At 35.5% G+C, this 21,816-nt stretch overlaps 1 protein-coding gene across 4 annotated transcripts in view; it reads right to left on the reverse strand.

The window, feature by feature from the left end:
* The window catches only part of LOC150107959 (prominin-1-A-like), a 566,181-nt gene that overhangs the window by 105,108 nt on the left and 439,257 nt on the right, over window positions 1–21,816 (reverse strand). For all 4 annotated transcript variants that reach the window (XM_090390573.1, XM_090390570.1, XM_090390571.1 and 1 more), the window contains 2 exons: window positions 17,338–17,414; window positions 9,550–9,670 (listed from right to left, as the gene is read on the reverse strand). In XM_090390573.1, the coding sequence (XP_090246699.1) occupies window positions 9,550–9,670; window positions 17,338–17,414 (198 nt within the window). The remainder of the gene's footprint in view (window positions 1–9,549; window positions 9,671–17,337; window positions 17,415–21,816) is intronic.

The raw sequence follows: 21,816 nt of genomic DNA on the forward strand, positions 1-21,816 counted from the left end.
CACACAAGTGTTGTATGCTTTTCTGGAAGCTTAGACTCTGAAGATCAGTCACTCCAGACACACCACCCATCCATCTCATTGACGATCTACCCTTCCTCTTTTTCCAGGAACTTTACTTTCAATTACTCTTTTGAGAAGTCCTCCTTCCATCCTTTCAATATGTCCAAAGTATTTCAACTTGCTTTTGTTGATAATCTTAAGGAGTCTGAAAAGTCTACTAATTCTTTCTAGCACCCATCCATTTGTCTGCCTTTCAGTATATGTAATCCTCAACAGTCTTCTGTAACACCACATCTCAAAAGCAGGGAACCTTTTCTTATCTTCCTATCAGACTTATTTAGGTTCCAAGTTTCACATCCATAAGTTGCTGATGGAAAAACAGCTGCATCCAAACTCCTCAACTTTGTTCTTGTGGAGATAGATCCATTTTTCCAGATTTTAGATAAGTCTCTGACTGTTGTTTAGCCATTCCTAATCTTCTTCTGACATCTTCTGAATAGCATTTCTTCACATTATTATTATTATTATTATTAAGGCCTCCATGAAGTCTATCATACCACTCCTTGAACTCATTGACCATTCTTGCTCTCATCACTATCAGGCAATGAATTCCATGGTTCAACCACCCTCTATGCAAGAAACCACTCCTCAACCTCTTGCTCACAGTTTCCTTTTGTAACTTCCATGGATGGCCCTTTGTCATCGCTTCTTCCCACTGTTCCACCAAGCAAAAGCACTCCTAAGTCTCAACCCTGTGATTACCTCTCAACAGTTTAAAAGTCGAAATCATATCACCTCTCCTTCTGTCTACGAAACTCTGCAGTCACATTCCCTCAGCTGATCCTCATAACTAACATTGTACAGTCCTGAAACCATCTTTGTTAACCGCGTCTGTACCTTTTCCACTGTTAATTTATCTCCTTCAAATCCTGGGGACCAATTCACAATAATAACGAATCCCAGGTACTCAAACTTACTGACTTCCTCAATTCTTTCTCCAATAAGATACACTTGTTTCTCAGGAGCTTCACTGTCTGTATTTTATTTGAATCATTATGAATGAGATTATGATCACATTACCTTTGTCCTAGTTCTTCCTTGTCATTACAAAGGAGCACTGTATAATCAGAATACCTCAGATTACTGATCAATTTACCACCTATCCCAATTCTTGTCTAAAGCTCATCCAATGCACACATGCTGTCCTCAGCATAGACACTAAACAAGTAAGGAGAAAGTAGGCATCCTTGATTAACTCCCTTTCCAACCCGAAGCCAATCAATTAATTCAACACCTGTTTTTACCTAGGCTTCTTGCTCACTATACAAGTTGGCTAATTACCCTGATAATGTGTTGAGTAAAACCCGTTACTTCCCACAGTTATACATGCTGAATACAGTTAAAAGCTTTAGAGTAGTCTATGAAACATAATACCACAATACCCGTTATTTCCCACAGTTATACATGCTGAATACAGTTAAAAGCTTTAGAGTAGTCTATGAAACAATACCATAGGGAGTCTATATTCTTTATACATTTCTATTATTATCATGAACAAAATTAGTTGGTCATAAATTACAAAAATAACTAATAAAATATCCTTGTTTATTCTTTAATCAAGAAGCTTATGTTCACAATTGCTGTTAAATGTTATCATTACTTGTTTCTTTTCTTGAGAACTACTGCCCAAATATAACATTCTATATTTATTATTTAGCAGGATTTCTATTTTCATCTCAGTAATACCAACTTTACTCATATGGTACTTCCCTAGTTTGACTTCTTTTTAACTGATACTTCTTATGTTGATGATGCCTATCTTTTCACTGTTTGTCCTGGTTCTCTGACCAGAACAAACCTCTCTCTCCCCTCCCTCCACTGTTTAACTGGGCAATACCCCAGCTGGTCGAAATTTCATTGTGTTGTACATCATGATTGTTTCTGGTTTAAGCCAATACTGAATACAATTTAGTCAGTTAAGTCGCAAAATTGCAGACATTCCCGATTCATTCGGTACTTAGTGGATACCTACTAACAGAACATATTCCATAAAAAGTGAGGTTCCAGTCGGTTCTCCACATTTCTTTGAAGACAATGTAAAGGTCTCTTTACACTTATTGGGCTCTGACCCTTAAGTGATCATGTATTTCTATATATTTACTCAAATTTACATTTATCTAAAATGCAAATGGATAATTACCAAATCATCATCATGCTTTTCAAGGATTTAGGCCTAGAACGGTCTGTTTCGGCCTTATAAGTCATCGTTGAATCTCTTTAGAGGACGTCCTGGTTTTCTTTTTCCTAATGGGTTGTAATTTAAGGCTTGTTTTTAGTAATCTTTCTGTTTTCATTCTCTCTCTGTGTTCCATCCATTTATGTTTATATTTTTTTTTAATTTTTTCTATAACTGATTCCTAGTTTAATTCTTTCATAATTGAATAGAGTATATTCTGCAGTTTTTCTCATAAACTTCATTTCAGCTGTTATTAATCTTCATTTGTCTTTTTATTTTATTGTCCAGGTTTCACTTCCATACAATAGGACTGGCAGGGCTAATTTATTGTATACTTTTTGTCTAGTTTCTTTTTGAACTAGGTTAGGTTTAGATATAGAGTTAATTACACCCATTATTTTTAAATATTCTGCAATTTTTAGATTTATATCTTTTTCATATGTAATCATGCATCCTATGTAGTTAAATGAATTCACCTGTTCTAAAATCTTGTTATCTATTACTATATTAGTTCTCATTGGATCTTGTCCTTGAACCCTTTAACTGCTGATTTTATATTCTACTGACATTGATTTTATACTCTACTGACATGTGCTGAATAAATTTTGCAAAAAATTTATAAATAAAATCAATTAAAATTGTTACTAAAGTAAGAAGTCCAGACAGCATCATACATTTTTGATATACACTTGTTCACTCACAAAAATGGCAATAATAGTGTTTTATACAATTTCCATAATCAAAGGATGTCCACTTGATTATGCAAATTACACACATTATGTAGAAATTAATCAAAATATATAAAGAGCACTATTATTTACAACACAGTTATTACCAAGCCTACCATGTGCCAGAGTATGAAAATCCCAAAAAATTAGCATGGAATGATATTTTTCAAAACAGGGCTGTACACAGGTGTCCAACGTCACATTTGATGCACATATACTGGCTCTCACGATGCTTCTTCTTCTGCTCAAGAGTGGTATTGGAACAGACATAACAAACTCAAGCTGCATTCTTCTTCTCAGTAGAAGATACAAGAGAAGGGAAATACCTTTCTTTGAGATGCAGTGGTTGATCTCCAGGTGATGGATGTCCTTTTAACCTCTCTGTTGTTCTGGGGATATGGTACTTTTGTATTTCCCAGATAATCATGAGTTGGTAGTCTGCTAAGTTTGTGTTTTTTCCAAATTTTACATTATAGAGACAGTGGGAATTTAGAGTATGGTCATATCCAGAAGGTGGAAAAATAGTTTTTTGTAATAGCTCGAAAAATGTAAAGTTCTTGAGTGGGTGGTGTTTTTCCACTGCTTTAGTCATGAAGATGGTGTAGATGGTCTATTATGTGGTCAAGGTATGAAACTTGTTTGTTTCGTCAGCTATTGTTGTCATTAGTTCTATGGTAAAAAATTGTTCAAAAATATCTAAAGCCGAAGAATCAGTGATATTACCTGTGATTATTCCTGAATTACTGCAATCAAATTCATGTACACTTGAAGTAAATGCATCATAACACCACTCAAACAATACATCTTCAGTATGCATTCGCTTACGCATGTTCATATCGAGACTTTTGTCACTATCTTGCTTGCTTGTAACACTTACATCACCAGGATCTTCTTCATCTGAAGTACACAATTCACTTAACTTGGACAATTCTTCTCCTGACTCATTTGTTGTTAACAATTCATCAATTTGATCATCAGTAAGATAATGCGGATATTTACTGGTAGACGCCATATTGTGACATCCCTGAAATCCCCGCAGTCACGTGGTTTATGCATCGTGCTGCATATGATTAGTTGCACCAGTTAAAATTTTTCTCTTTAGATGTCATACAAGGAGAGAAATCAAAGTCAAATAAACTTCAATTGGTTGGCAATAGATGGAGGAACCTACCCACAAAGTTTGAATATCTTACGACGATTCCTTCCATACTAAAATATTGTCTGAATATGGGAGGCGCACCAACATATACGGGCTCAGCAAAGCAGGCATGTATTTCCAAGCTCGTAATAATACGTTCTCAGCAGTTAAATGGTTAAAGGCTATCGCTCTTGCTTTTTCTTCTGATATTATCATTCCATAATCTTTGGCTATTTCATTTAAATTTAAAATCTCTTTCTGTAAGTTATCTTCAGAATTTGTAATTATTATTCTGTCATTAGCAGAAAGGAGAGTGTTAAGTTCACAATAAGAGAAAGGTTAATATTTTGATGGCAATTTTAAATTAATTTTATTATTATTTCATTTAGATAAATATTAAAAAGAGTTGCTGAAAGGGGACATCCCTGTCAGACTCCTTGGTTTATCACTCTCGGATATGATAGTTCATGATTTAATCTCTTTGTATTTCATGCTGCAAAAATCTTCCACATCCTCCTGATCTTGCACCTTGAAATTACTACTTATTTCGAAGTTTGCAACAGTTCATTAATTAAAAATAATACGATACATTAGAGGCACTGAAAATTGAGCCTATGTGACTTCTTTGCCTCCAAACATCCTGAATTCTATAGAAATGGCATTATGAAGCTTTCACAACACTGGAACAGCATTATTGATTCAAATGGAGAATATATATACTTGATTAAATTAGCAAGTGATTTATCATTTATATCCTTTCAAAACTTAATGCTAAAAACGATATTACTTTTGGGATGACCTGATAAAGAATTCTGGGAACTTGCACTAGATGTGTTTAGGAATACAGCATCATCAAATTAAACTTAGCAAAGAGCTAAGTATAACATCTCTAATTCTAATATCAGGCCTAATGCCACTTTTTTTTTCATAATGTGATCCATATAAATGATGAATAAGAGGGCAGATAATGTGCATCCTTGTGTTACCCCTGATAAACATCAAACTATCTTTCTGTATTTTCTTCAATTCTAACTACTGACTGATAACTTAAATATAGACTATGGATTGCTGTAATAATATTCCACTGACCCCATATAATTGTAGTGTTTTGAAAAGCTTTTCTCTGGGCACCTTGTCGTATGCCTTTTCCAGATCAACAAAACTTAAGTACAGACGCTTGTCATATTCCCACAATTTCTCAACTATTTGTCTTAAAGTGAAAATCTAATCTTGACAACCTCTATTTGGCCTGAACCCTGCTTGGTCTTTTCAAAGTTTCTCTTCCACAATTTTTCTCAATCTCTTTTCAAGTATGCTTGCATAAATCTTACCTGAAATACTCAGTAGAAAAATTCCTCTGTAATTCTCACATTCAGCTTTATTCCCTTTTTTATACATGTGTACTATGAGAGCTCTACTCCAATCATTGGGAATTTGGCCTTCTGTCCAGGCCCTCTGAATTATGCAGTGTAGCAACTGCAAGACTTTTATGCCCCCATACTTAAGCATGTCTGGTTGAATATCATCTACTCCAGCTGCTCTTCCCCATTTCAAGTTTTAGATAACTTTTTCTACTCAAGTATTGATATGTAATCCTCTTTGTATTCCTCTCGAAAAATTTTTAGTACAGTTCTGTCACTGCTTGGTTCATTTAACAGTCTTTCATGGTAATTACTCCAGACATCTAGGATATCCTTATCTTCAGTTTTCAAATCACCTTTATCATCTTTGATTCTTTTTACAATACTCTTTCCTCCATTTCTAAGCTTCTTCAATGGCCTCCAGAACATTTTGCCATCTTCCTAATATTGATTTTCTATATTCTTACCAAAGTCTTCCCGTGACTTTTGTTTAGCTACTTTTACACACAGCTTAGCTCACTTACATTTTTATCTGTATTCTTTTAGGGTATCTGCTGACTTATTTGCTAGAAACTTTTGGTATGCATTTCTCTTTTTCTGGACTGCTTCTTTAACTTCTTGTCCACCATGGTGTTCTTATTTTTCTATCCATGCAGACAACTTCACCACATACCTCGCTAGCTGAATCAAATCAATATCTTCTTCAGAGTTTGCCACAGAGACTCCAAGATTTGGTTATTGTTTTCAAACTGCCGCAAACTTTCTTCAATAATGTTTGCATAGTTGGGTCTACAATTTACCTGTAAAAGCTAATCAACTTTAATTTTTTTAAAACTTTCTTACATACTGTTCTTTTAAATTTGATATCCATTTTTATCCTGCTTAGTACTAAGTAATGGTTACTTCCAATTTCGAATCCTCTGTACACTCTTGTATCCTGAACCAGCTTTATGATATCACTATCAATGATGATGTAGTGAATGAGGCTTTTCTTATTTCTTGTGTCTTCTCTCCATGTGAACTTGTACACATCTTTATGTTGACGCATGATGTTAGTAATGACTAATCCATGTGCTGAGCTGAAATTCAGCAAATACCTACATTATTATTAGCTTTGCCCTTTTATCTGAATTTTCCCAAAATGTTCCTATATACCTGATGAGATTCATTTCCTACTCTGCTGTTCAAGTCTCCAACAAGGACCACTTTTCAATTTATGTCAACTGTCTCTTCTAATGATTCAAAAAACTCCTACTTCCTTAGAAGAACTGCTGTAGGATCATAGGCACAAATAAGTTTTGTCCATTTCTCCATTTTGACCAAATATAAGACCAAAGAAATTTAAAAAGGAGGATTAGATATTTATAATTTTATGCTTGTTTTCCTAAATACTATGGTAATTATGAAAATTAACATAATACGAGAGTGGTCTGAGAGGTTTTTGGCCTCGACCATAGATGGCAACACTATCGGCAAGATTTTTTTTTTTTTCCTAAGTTGATATATCTGTCATAAGCATCCAGGTGACATTTGGTACATCTATCTTTAAAAGCATTCTATTAAGACATTCACTTAATAGGATGACTAAGTGATTAGTCATTCTATTAAGTAATTGTTTTATACAGTTGTCTGAAGCAAAAGGCTTGTCTGTATCCCTTGAAATGGATAAAATTGAGTATCGTGAGGTAATAAAATTCTTTGTAAAAGAAGGTTTAACGGCAAAAGAAATTCATTAGAAGTTCATAAAAGCTTCTCCTTCGATTTCGACAATTAAAAAATGGGCTGCCGAGTTTAAAGATAGCCATACCAGCAGTGAAGATGATCCATGTGAAGGACGTCCAAAAAGTGTAACACCACCAGAAATCACTAATCAGTTGCATGATATGGTATTGGATGACTGGCAAATCAAAGTGCGTGAAATTGCTGAGAGAGAGAGAGAGTATAGGGCATTTCAAAAGAACATGTAGGATATGTTTGGCATGAAGAATTGCAAATGAAAAAGCTTTGCGAAAGATGGGTGCCACACTTGCTCACAGCAGATCAAAAACACACTCGCATGAAAATCTCTGAACAGTGCTTGGGGAGTTTTAACAAGAATAAAACTGATTTTGTGTGTCAATTTATTACTATGGATAAGACCTGGATTCACCATTACACACCAGAATCCAAACAGCAATCAAAACAGTGGACAGAAGCCAGTTGCATAATGCCAAAAAAGACAAAGTCTGTTCCATCAGCAGGAAAGGTCATGGCATTGGTGTTTTGGGATGCTAAAGGTATTTTGTTTATTAATCATCTTGAAAAGGGTAAAACAATAACTGGGGAATATTATTCCGATCTTTTAACCAGACTAGACAAAAAAATTTGTGAGAAAAGATCTGGTTTGCAGAAGAAAAAAAATCATCTTTCATCAGGACAATGCACCTACCCACAAAGGTGTTTTGGCAAATGGGAAAATTAAGGGATCTACACTATGAATTGTTGAAACATCCACTCTATTCCCCAGATTTGGCTCCCTCTGACTTCTATCTCTTCTCAAAACTAAAACTTTTCCTCACTGGTCAGTGTTTTTCTTCGAATCAAAAAGTGATTGCAGCTGTAGCGGGGTATTAAAATTGCAGATCTTACTGAGAACCACTACATGGAATTAATTTTGGAAGACTAATACATTGGAATAAATGTATTAGTCTTAACGGAGATTATGTTGAAAAATAAAAAAATAATTTTGAAATTATAAATTTGTTTCATCATTGTTAGGCCGAGAACTTTTCAGACCACCCTCGTAGCTTGTTTCTTTGGAATGGCATGCAATACACAGCACACTGATAAGCCTGGAAAAACTTTATAATTTACTTGAGGTTTCAGAAAATTTTCTTACAATCCCATCATTACTGATAACCTGGCATTTGGAAAGTTCATTAATCCTTTAGTGTGAAATACCACATATATTTCTTTATAGTAATGTATTGCAGTTGGAAATACAACATATTAGTGCTCACATTGTGATAGAGAAACATCTTTTATTATTATTATTGTACCCACCATGGTGTCAGCAGACACATCATGGGAGATTCATTCAACTGACAACATATTTATACTGATTCTTAAAATCGGTAACACTCCTTGCATTAAACACATTCTGGTAATGCGTTCCATTCACTGACAATTTTTCATGTAAAAAACATACTCCTAACACCCCTCTTCACCACACTCTTACATAACTCCCAGGAATGGCCTCAGGTTTTTCCTCTCTTGCCTTCTACTCTTTTTATAATCGCATCTCGATTAATCTGATAAAATCCTCTCACTAAGTTAAATGTGTATCATATCACCTCTTTTCCTCCTATCCACCAAACTTTGCAATCCACATTTCTTCAACCTCTCTCCATAGCCAGCATTCCAAAGTCCTGATATGTCTGTCACTTGTCTCTGGATCCTCTCCAATGTTTCCATATAACACTGAAAACCAGATGACCAAATTTGAGCGCAATAGTCCAAATGTGGTCTGACCAGTGCTTTATAGAGTGGCACAACCACTTCCTTATGCCTACATGTTAGAGTACTTCTTATTATAGCAGAACCACAATGTGCAGCTATTGCAAAACTTGCAATATGTGCTCTAAATTTCAGTCTATTGTCTATCATCACTTTCAAATCTCATCCACTTCCTGCAATACAGCACTGTCAATATAGTACACAGCCTTTTCTGCAGTCCAAAATGCAACACCTTGCACTTATTAATAGTAAAACTACACCCCCACTCTTTTGTCAAAGCAAAAGTCTATCCAAATCTTCCTGAAGGGAATTAATATCAACACTGCTACTTATAATTCTCCCCCAATATATTCTCACAATATCACAATCTCACAATATATTCTCTTTAAGTGGTGGTCTTGTGCGAGGCAATGAAAATCACTAATCACCCTAAAGACTTTTGCAAACACCCATATGAGTCAAGTTTAAAACTACTGTGTTATGTTTGTTTGTTAATGGAAAGGCTAGTTGAGTAGATAAAATTAACGGAATGCAAACGTATATATTAAATTCCTCTTTAAAAAATAATTTTTAATGATAACTTAATCTTACCTGCCGATAATTCTTGATATCAGACAAATTGAACATCTGAAACACTCTGTGGCCAATCTGAATTCTGTCATGTTCATCAAATCCTAAGGCTTTGTATAGACTTTCATTGTGGTGACATTTTCTATTCATCAAATAACATTTGTTAGTTAATAAAAACAATTAAGATATGTTTATTGCTGATAATTTAAAATGATTCTACTTTCTCTGTTAATATAATATATTCACATATAATGGATTTAATACTATTAATTCAAAGTTTATTATTAAAATAGAGAATACAAATCTTCCAGTAATCTGTTATTTACCAAGCAGTCAATCAATGAATAAAGTTTGATATTTTAAAATTTTTCAATGACAAAAAAAATCAAAGTCACAAATCAGAATGTGATGCATTGGTACCGCAATTTAAACTACCCAGAATATTTCTATAATGCTTGAAAACTGTAAATTTCTTGATATATATCATGAATGGGATACAATGATAGACATGATTATGCTGGCAATATTATTATTATTATAATGATGAGTCCACGCATGAAAGGTTACATGACCTATAACAGAACAGTATTATGTGTATGTAAGTGATTAAGGAGAAAAAGGTAGCCTATTGATATGTTTCTTAAAGACTTGGTGGTTGTACTCAGTGGGAAAAAACAGTATGGGAGATATTGATCCAAAAGAACTGAGGTGGACAGAATGAAGGAAGACAGGAAGTCTGTCCAGTATGTTTCAAGTTGGACAGTGGCTGCTCTAGTTCTTACATGGTTAGAGGAAACTGGAGGAATGGTAGCAGTCAATTCAGAGGAGCAGTGTCCATGAAAGTATGAACAGAAAAGGCACAGTGCAGAAACAGACTGCCTATGGAGAAGTGACTGAAGAGAGTCTGTGAAGGAAAAGTCATCTATTAAGTAATTGCCCTCTTCTGAATATCATCAAGAATTCTTAGGGGGAGATCTTGTGTGCACCATCCCAAATGTGGGAACAATATTCCTAGAATATATTGAAGAATATTGGTTGAATCTGAGATTAACAGGAGTTGAGAGGAAGAGAAGTAATGTTTCGAATGGAAAAGAACAAGCTTTTTATAGGCTGAGGGGGGGGGGGGGGGGCTATGTAAGTAATATGTTTGTGCCCGAATAAACCAGATGTGACAGTTAACCCAGAAGAGAAAGCTAATCTTGAAAAGAAATTGGAACATTATCAAAACTAAGAGGGAGTGAGGTAACAAGCTTCAGTTTTTTTTTTCCCATTGAAATTTACTAAGTTATCTTCGTCCCATTTGAGGATATCAGTGTTTAAGTGATTAGTGATTTCTAACTTCCTATGAACAATGTTCCTCCAAATTAGTTATGTCTACAATATTGTCACATCTTATATTTTTGTCATCTAAAGCACTTAAAACATGACTTATCCAACTAGATAATGGTTGTGTCATGATTCTAAGTATCCTGACATAAAATACTTCTTTTGCTAAGATTTTCTCATCTATTCTATTTAAAAGTCATACCACCTTAGAGCTCTACTCACAAGAATGCTCACAATGCCAAGTTTCTTCCTTCCTAATATCTTCAGTTTTTATGATTTTGCCAGTGATGGTATCTGTTTAATCTCCTATTTTTTATTTATTTATATTATTATTTTTTTCCCCAGAATTCACATATGTGATCTTCAGATATGAGAGTTCTAAGAGTTGGATTATTTCTAACCCAACTCTCAGAATATAAGTTAAAATTGGTTTGAGCACTGTCATGCAGCATTAGCATTTTGTCTAATTTCTCTTTTATACCAAATAAGATTATTTAATTGTTCCCTACTATACATTTTAATTTGTTGTCTATTTCCATAATTTGCCATCTTGAGAACACATCTGATTTATCCATCTCTCTGTCCATTTTAAGCCCCCCCCACCTTTGTATTGCTAATTTGAAAATTTGTTACAGCAATTACTCAGAGAAAGAACCTACAGACTTCTACAGACATCAACAAAAGTAAGGAGCTGAGATTAACATTTCTAATTTTGACACCAAGCTTACAAGCCATTTTCTTTCATGCTATCCACATAGACGATGAATAACAAGAGAAAAGTATGCACCCTTGGCTGATATCTGATTTACATCAAGCCATCTTCCTGTACCCCTTTCAATTCTAACTGATGAATTACAATTAATATCTCGATTATGTATTGCTAGATATAATCTTCCGTTTACACTATAATTGTAGTGTTTTGAACAAATTTTTTCCAGACACCATGAAACGTGCCTTTTCCAGATCTATAAAACTTCAATAAAGATCCATCCTTATTATACTCCCATGATTTCTCAACTATTTTTCTTAACCTTTGAAACCCAGACTTCCCAACAATCTCACCACTCTGGAAAACAAAATTTTACAAGATAAATCCCCATCGCATAATACATAAAATTTGGTATGAAACAATGAATTTTACTTATTCATTATTTTTCTCAATTGAGAAAAATAATGAATTGTGGAAGTAAAGCTTGGTGAAGAACAAGCTGGATTCAGGCCAAATAGAGGCTGTCAGTGTCAGGATCAGATCTTCACTTTACGACAAATAATGGAAAAATCATGAGAGTATAACAAAGATCTGTATTTAAGTTTTGTAGATCTGGAAAAGGCATTTGACAAGGTGCCAAGAGAGATGCTATTCAACACACTACAGTTATATGATGTCAATGGAGCATTATATCAAGCAATACTTAGTCTTTATTTGAGTTTTAAGTCAGCAGTTAGAATTGAAGGAAGTACAGGAAGATGGTTTAATGTTAAATCTGGTGTGAGACAAGGATGTACATTATCCTCTCTGTTATTCATTATCTATATGGATCATATTATACAGGAAAGTGGTATTAAACCTGATATCAAAATTGGAGATGTTAATGTCAGCTCTTTGCTTTATGCAGACAATGTCATACTTCTAAATAAATCCACTACAAGTCTGCAAGATTACCTGACTAAATTGAATAACTGTTGTAATAGATATGATATGAAGGTCAGCAATAAAAAGACAAAGATGAAAATAGGCAGAATCGTTGAAAATGTCAACTGCGTTGTGAACGGAGAATCTGTGGAACAAGTAAAATATTAACTACTTAGGCACAATTTTTAGTGAAGATAGTAAATTAAATATGGAAGTAGACAACAGAATCAACAAAGCTGGTATGTAGGAAGTCAACAGAATAAATTCACATGGAATAAGAGAGAAATTAGTCAGAACACTAAATTAGCTGTATACAAGACAGTGTTCAAACCAGTTTTAACTTATGGATTTGAGAGCTGGGTCAGAAATAAAACACTTGACCAAAGACTAGAGACTGCAGATATGAGAGTCCTGAGAAAGATTAGAAGTATGAAGAGATGGCATCAATGGCAATATCATATTAAAAATGAGGATATTGAGAAAGAACTTGACATTGTCAGCATCTAGGAATGCATTAGCAGAGCTAATCTCAGGTGGTATGGTCACTTAAACAGAATGGGAGAGGAAAGATTAGCAAAACAAGTGTTCTCTTCCAGGATGGCAGGAAAACGAACCAGAGGAAGACCAAGATATAGGTGGACTGATATGGTAAAAAATGCCTTAGAAGATAGCAATATAAAATCTGATTATGTTAAAGTGACAAGTATGACTTGACAAGTAACAGACTGATTTGGAGGAAAATTGTAGATAAGAAGTTAGTAATGATGTAAATTTTTCATGTAGTACTATCATATCCTGTACACCCCTTGAAGGTACATGGCAGGAATTTGATGATGAGCTTTCCTCCATGGTACAAAATATATTATAGGTTTGGAAATAAGTTTTTGTGGTTAGAAGCAACATTAAAAAGAAATAAAAAACATCTATCAGTAAACTTGAAATTTTTGAAAGACAGAAAAATGATGCATTCTGCCACACTCGAGTCCATCTCCACTACTTCAGATCAACTTTTCCTGTATCCACCTCTGCATACACAATGTACCCACTTTTCCTTTTCCATAAAAGAAATTTCTAGGCCCACTTTATTGGTTTGAGATTGTTTTATGCTTAGTGCATTTTTTGCAGGTGGGTGCATTTCTGTGCAATGTTCTATGTAGATTTATGAAATAAAATTCAATCCCAAATTCAATTCAAGTGCGTTCATGAAATTGAATTCGGGATATTTTTTGTACTACAATTTTTGGACGGGTGAAATTTGACACCTGTAGCTAACAATGAAGTATAATGAGTTGACCAAAGAAGCCAGCAATATTACTTTTTTATCCCAATTATGCTGAACTGGTAATAACTCAATATCAGAAGTTCAAAACTTATGGAATTCATTTTCAAAGTCCTCTCACAGTCTAGAATGTCTTCTAGAGACCATATATTTGCTTCTTTTTTTTTTTTTTTGTAAATTCTGCATCATTGCTGTCTGGTTTCTTCCCCCCCCCCATCTTAATCTATTGTTTGGTTACAATTTTATGTTTTGACATTATCAAAAATATCTTAAATTATCCAGTAAACTATTTTCACTTTCACACACTGAACACAAGAACAATAGCTAGGATTAAGTATTTCCAGAAAATAAAATCCAGTAGATTTAGATATGAACCAGTTAAGCAATAATTTGGCACTTTACATAGATATTTATATGCACCAAGCAAGCATTTCCCCCCCCCCCCATTCTCTGTTACTAGCCACTTAGTAAATGGTCAGATCAACTTCACATATATACCCTCTACATTAGGCTACTTTTCTAGTCTGGAGCTCAAAGGGTGAAAGTGAAGCTTTGATCCCAAGAGACTATAAATTAAAGATGCCAAGAAATTATATTCTTGATTTAATCCTTTATCCGAATGTAAGCAAACAAAGTTTGCATGTGAAGTAACTTCACGACTGGGCAACTCATATATAGAAGCTAATGACTTCACATCATTTGCCTTAGTATTCCATATTGCAAACTGCATATCCTTGTGGACATGGATATGCACTTGGTGTTCCAACAACTGTACAACAGCAATTCAAGCAAAAATGCAGAGATGACCAACAGGGGCGAATGCTGGTCTCGAAATTCACGCTTGCTCTTGTTATCATTCAGGGAGTGAAAGGTGTGATTGAAGTCTGATTAGTGGAACAATCAATTACTGACCATTTAAAACTATATATGTAGAAATTTATGTACATTTAATCATACAAACACAACATTTATTTTACAAATGATATTCTATCTTTTTAAATTTAGCTACTTGAATACAAATTCTACCCTACGGTTCTTCTTTATGAACTGGTCAATAACATCGTCATAAAAAGTGGTTATAACTTAATTTTCCCAAGTAACACGCACACTTGTAAAGGCTGGCTGAAGCTCACTGGCTAGAGCTATTTTGATGTGTATATCCTGTGTTTAAGACGATGTGAAGGGAGTGGAAATCACAGTGCTGCAGCAAGGACCTGGAAGTTCCCACAACCGAGCAAGCCAAGGTAGCTTTGACTAGATGAACAAACATCGGCCTTCGATACACAACGCAAAGTTCAATTATTGCCATGCAAGCGTAAGACTTCTTCTGTCTACAAAAATAAAAGCCTAGATGGAATGCTTATAAATGCATGCATTTATTAACAAATAAATATTACTTCTTTCTCAAGTAATGAGCTTGCATAGCAAGCATGGGGAATTCGCCCCTGATGACCAACACTCAAGGCACAAGCTAAAAACTCCAGCCTTTCACCCTATTCAAACTAGCCTGTAACAACTGCCAAAAAATCATCAGCAAATTTAAAGCAGACTTAATGGGGACTTAAAACATTCACTGTTGCTAATGCTTTAAAGCATCAAATTGGTATTTGCATATGTGCCACTGCTGCTTCTAAGCATTGTAAGACTCGTGTTTCTATGTGGCATAACTCAGTCTGGCCTGGGTGGTCAAATCATGTGGATGTGAATGCACTGCAGCAAGGTCATTCTGTCATAAATGAGTGGCAGTGAAAATGTTAATGCAAAGCTTACCTTCTGCTTGAATGACAGTCAAGCTTTCTGGTCCTATGTCAAGGCTATTGGGCAAAACCCCCTCTCCTACTATGTTTCCACCTCTCATCCTGATAGAACAATGGCAACATCTCCTAAGGATATGGCAGACCTCTCCTCCAAATCATATTTAGACTACCCTGACAAATCACTCCATACCCACAAACCATATATTCTTGCATCAAAACAAAATCAGAAGATTATTGAATAGCTTGATTATAATAAATCCTTCAAGCCCAGATAGCATCCCTCAAGTTGTACTAAGAGCCTATGCTCCAGAATTAATGCCTATCCTGTATCAGCTTTAAAAGCTCTCTTAGTTATACATCATTTATCCAACAGCATGGAAGCAAGCTTTTATCCAGCCTGTTCCTTAAAAATAAATAAAGATATTAAACTACTGTCTCATTGCCCTCACAACAGTTTTTCTCAAAGTGATGGAGAAGGTCATCAATAACCAGCTTCTTTGCTATCTAGACATCAGTTAATTAGGAATCACCAGTATGGATTCCACCATTCTCATTCTACAGCAGATCACCTTTGATAAACTTACTCATGTGCAGATACATGATAGAAAGATCTGGAAAATCTCACATGATTCTTCTTGATATTTCTAATGTAACTAGGTCCAGCATCATTGCCTTCCTTTCAAGCTGACTACCTTATGGACTCTTTCCTTCCCTTTGTGAGTGGATTGTCAGCGCTTCTTCTTCTTAGGTCATAGTGGATAGTTTCATCTAATCTGATTTTTCCCATCAACCTGGATATCTCAAGGCACCGAGTTTTTACCTATGTTCTTTCTCCTATACATCAATAATTGCACAGCCATGAACCCTATTCATGGCTGTGCCGATGATAGTGCATTCTATTCCTCATTTACAAAATCTTTTAGCACTCAGATGATGACTCAAGGTTCAAGATATTCTATGACCAATGCCTTAAATTTAACACCAATCTTCTAGCCATTCTCAAGTGAGGTGAAGATAATTTAGTAAATTCTAATGCTACCAAAAACACAATCTTATCTCATTTTCTGGAAGAAAGACTATTCCGCTCTCCTCTACCTTTGATAACACTCCACTTATCAACCAAGATCAGTTTTCTCTTCTTGGACTGATTTTCACATCTAGCCTATCCTAGCATAAACACATCATGTCCATAGCATTTCAGCATCCAAAGGCTTGGTATTCTTGTATAATTCTATACATTATTTCTCCTACTCAAAATGCTAGACTGTATCCAGAAAAGAACTATTTGCTTAAGAGATGACCCTCGTTTCACTTTAACTGGAGGAAGCTTTATCTAAATTATTTCTATAAGTATTTCCATGGAAGCTGCTCCACTGAACTGGCCACCACTATTCATCTACTTCCCTCTTATCATGTATGAAAATGTGCAGTCCTAGTCAATATCCATATACTGTTCAGCTGCAGATTCATTAAACTAACTTCTCATCCTCTTACATTGTACAACATCCCTCTATCCTTTGGAACAGTCCCTTCCCCCCCCCATACCATTTTCTCCCAACATGTATAACTTCCAGGTCTTCAAGAAACACATTAACAGATTCCTATCTTCTCTCTAATCCCCCCCCTCTCTCACATACACACACTACTGTCATGCTATAGGTCTTTCGATCTCTTGTGTGTAGGATTGATTAATTTTTTTTTTTTACCCAATGGTAGGATAACATGGGAAGAGTATGTCTCATAAACAGTTTTTACCAAAGATGTAATTAATAAAAAGATATGAAACATTATTTGAGCAATTAAAACAGAATTACCTTAAAACTTCAACAAAGTCAACATACAATCCACTTATTGGATATTCACCATCTTGTTCTTGAGCCAGCATCACCAACTAAAAAAAGAGAAACCAACAACAGAAAATATTATAACGATATTATAAATTAAAGATGACAAGAAGTTATATTCTTGGTTTCATCCTTTATCAAAGTGTAAGCAAACAAAGTGTGTATGAAGTAACTTCACAACTGGGCAACACACACACACACACACACACACACACACACACACACACACACACACACACACACACACACACACACACACACACAACACATATATATATATAGAGAGAGAGAGAGAGAAAGAGAGGCTAATGACTTAACATCATTTGCCTTAGTATCCCATAATACAAAGCACATATCTTGTGGATGTGTATAATGTTATGCATTACTGGAAGGGTCACTACCCAGACAACTTTCAAATTTTATTGAGGACTCATCAGTGGGAGCCAGACCCAGAAGTGATACCAAGGTCAAAGTAATGCAGAGTATTTTCACTTGGTCATACTATAAATTCAATTATTATTATTATTAAGACAGAACTCCAGGGAATCAGGGACTCATCGAGGGAGACCACATACTACATGCACTAGCTATCATACTTATTCTTGAATTCATTCACACTGCTTGCACTCAACATCCAATGGCATTCCAATCACACACCACCCTATGAGAGAAAAATCTAGCCCTCATCCCCTTCTTAGCAGCATTCATTCTCAGCTTCCAAGATGCTCTCTTGTCCTTTTCTCACCCTCCATAAATTGAAAAATTCCATCAACTGAAATCTTGCACGACTCTTTCTGCAGTTTGTAAGTCTTAATCATATCACCCCTCTTTCTCCTGTTTGCTAAGTTTGTTTTAAAGATACCAAGAAGTTATATTCTTGGTTTCATCCTTTATTCAGAATAAAACCAAGAATATAACTTCTTAGCATCTTTAATTTATAGTATAACCATGCCAACCTGGCTGGCCGAGTGGTTAGCGTATCCGCTCTCCAGCCAAAAGGCTGTGGGTTCAAATCCCTACGTGGGTATGGATGTTTGTGATTGTCTGTGGAAATACCAGTGGTGGTGGTGGTAGGCAATAGAAGGCGCTGGTGTAGATGATGGAGATATAGAGTAGGTGCACTCCCTCGATGAGTCTTTGGACTCCCTGGAGGTGACAAATAATAATAATATTCAAGTTTTGAAAGTCAAAGCTAAAAACAACACTATTAAAAAATAAAGCTAACTAAATACATACTAACAATATGGAATAACATACACAGTAAGCCTAATTAAAATTTAACTCAACTAATCACATATAACTGGCAAAATATATTAAATAACAGTATGTTAAAAAAAGTTTAATTTTCTTGACCAAAAAGTTCTGGAAAGACTTTTAATGGGATTATATTGATCAAGTGCATATAATAAACAACTATGTTATACCAACTAGTTTCACCAACTAAGGCTGTTGGCATCATCTTAAGAAACTAAGTACTTAGGGACAGTTTCCAATAAGATTGCTAGACTCCTTAGACCACATAAAATAAGAGTGGCCTTTAAACCCACAGAAACGATTAGACAATTCTTAAGATCTCAAAAAGATAGCCATCCTTTCTCCAAATATGCTGGAGTATATAACATACCCTGCTCGTGCGGCTTGAATTACATCGGCCAAACTTCAAGGAGCCTTGAAATTAGGCAAAAAGAACACATAGGTGACGTCAATAATAACAGAGAAGAAAAATCGGGGTTAGCTTTTCATTTCTCAAGAACGAACCATACCATAGAGTGGGATAGAAATACAATTCCTTACATGGAGGAGGACTTCTGCTCCCGAATTTTTAAGGAGGCCACAACAGTTGCCTGCTGTATACAAAACCTTAACAGGAACCAAGGACTAATCTTGCCCGTGATCTAGAAGACCCTTATCAGATCCTACAACTCGCCAGAACTGAATTATAGTGCCAACTATAGAACGTTCCTAAATAACAACAAGTGATATCATCCATGCTCTATGCATGTATTGCATGCGCTCTGGTCTTTGTTTAATATAATTGGAATCAGTTGATTATAGTTTGTAACAGTTTTTTACTTTTTAGTGCCTTACATCAGTTATGTACCCTGAAGATGCCAACAGCCTTAGTTGGTGAAACGAGTTGGCATAACATAGTTGTTTATTATATGCACTTGATCAATATAATCCTATTAAAAGTCTTTCCAAATATCAGTTATGTTATGCTTAACAGTTTATTAATTAATTCTCTGTCCACGCAGTTAGACTAGTGGCTGTGCGCTTCGCAACCATATGCCTAGGGAAGGCGTGTCCTAGGTTCGATTCCCATAGACGATGTGAGGAGCTTAAGGATCTTCCTCAGCCATAGCCAATTTAGCCAGTCTTGGGCGTGGACAGCAGGGTTTTTTCCACCAGTTTATCTGGGGTTTTTCATCCCGCAAGCAGGCAAACCGGCCCCGTGAACACACACACACAGTTCTACAGTCATAAATACTTGACCCCCCCCATGAGGGGACTCAACTCGCCCCAGTAGGGATGGGGGGAGAAATAGGGAGGACACTTCATACAAATAAATAAATAAATTGATTCCCTGATTCCTTTTCTTTAAATGCACAAGAATTAAGCCTTTCCGGTTATTAATCCATGACACTGTTCCATGCTTTCTACCGAGTTTGTCAATTGCCAACTTTGTAGTTTTGCATATACCATAAGCATTAAGCAGGTTTCTGAGAAGTCAAGTTACTTGACCATGAAAGGCCATCAAATCAGACATGAAAGGGGGGGAGAGAACAAGTCTTCTAAAGACTCAGTCTGTAATTGAGCAAAATGAATGGGATATTTTGGTTAGGAAGTAATTCTTTGATGCTAACAACAGATCCAATACTCTATGAAATCCATCAAATGCTAATTCAGGTAATTATCTCTGAAGGACTTCCTGAGATAATGATGCAAAGAAGCATTATTAGGCTCTTTCAACCTAAGATGATTTAGATAGTATCAGACAGTGTCCTCTTGGAAACTCAAGTTTTTCATCCTTTCATCCTGCAAACTGGTCAAGAGGACACATACAAAGTTATCTACTTAGGGTAGGGTGGTTAGTCTTATGTCTAAATTAGGGTTACAAAAACTAATCTGGGTAGGTCATAGGCTTTAAGGGTCTGTAAGTACTATGCATTATGAGAGTGGTCTGAAAAGTTCTTGGCCTCGATCATAGATGGCAATACTTTTTTTTTCCTAAGTTGGTACATCTGTCATAAGCATCCAGGTGAAATTGCAAGTCATTCTATCAAGTTGTTTGTTCTATACAGCTGTCTGAAGCAAAAATGTTGTCTGTATCCCTTGAAATGGATAAAATTGAGCATCATGCTGTTATAAAATTCTTTGTAAAAGAAGGTTTAACGGCAAAAGAAATTCATTTGAAGTTCATTAAAGTTTATAGGCACTCTTCTCCTTCATTTCTGACAATTAAGAAATGGGCTGACGAGTTTAAACATGGCCATACCAGCCTTGAAGATGATTCATGTGAAGGACGTCCAAAAAGTGTAACAGCACCAGAAATCATTGATCAAGAGCACGATATGGTATTGGATGGCTGGCAAATCAAAGTGCATGAAATTGCTGAGACTATAGGCATTTCAAAAGAACATGTAGGATATATTTTGCATGAAGAATTACATATGAAAAAACTTTGTGCAAGATGGGTGCAGAGCTTGCTCACAGCAGATCAAAAACTCACTCACATGAAAATCTCTGAACAGTGCTTGGAGAGTTTTAACAAGAATAAAACTGATTTTGTGTGTCGATTTATTACTATGGATGAGACTTGGATTCACCATTACACACCAGAATCCAAACGGCAGTCAAAACAGTGGACAGAAGCCAGTTGTTCAGTGCCAAAGTCAGTTCCATCAGCAGGAAAGGTCATGGCATCGGTGTTTTGGGATGCTAAAGGCATTTTGTTTATTAATTATCTTGAAAAGGGTATAACAATAACTGGGGAATATTATTCCGATCTATTAACCAGACTAGATGAAAAAATTCATGAGAAAAGACTCGGTTTGCAGAAGAAAAAATCATCTTTCATTAGGACAATGCACCTGCCCACAAGGTGTTTTGGCAATGGGAAAATTAAGGGATCTGCACTATGAATTGTTGGAACATCCACCCTATTCCCCAGATTTGGCTCCCTCTGACTTCTGTCTCTTCCCAAAACTAAAACTCTTCCTTTCTAGTCAGCGTTTTCCTTCGAATCAAGAGGTGACTGCAGCTGTAGAGGTGTATTTTGCAGATCTTACTGAGAACTACTACAGGGATGGTATAATGGTGCTGGAGCATCACTGGAATAAATGAATTAGTCTTAAGAGAGATCACGTTGAAAATAAAAATAATTTTGAAATTATATTTTGGCTAATTCAGATCAATCAATGCCAAGAAAATTACCTTTCTTACTGATAC

This window comes from Typopeltis vanoorti, chromosome 3 (assembly GCF_054136105.1).
Source record: "Typopeltis vanoorti isolate ZY-2024b chromosome 3, IOZ_Tvanoo_1.0, whole genome shotgun sequence".
NCBI classification, from domain to species: domain Eukaryota; kingdom Metazoa; phylum Arthropoda; class Arachnida; order Uropygi; family Thelyphonidae; genus Typopeltis; species Typopeltis vanoorti.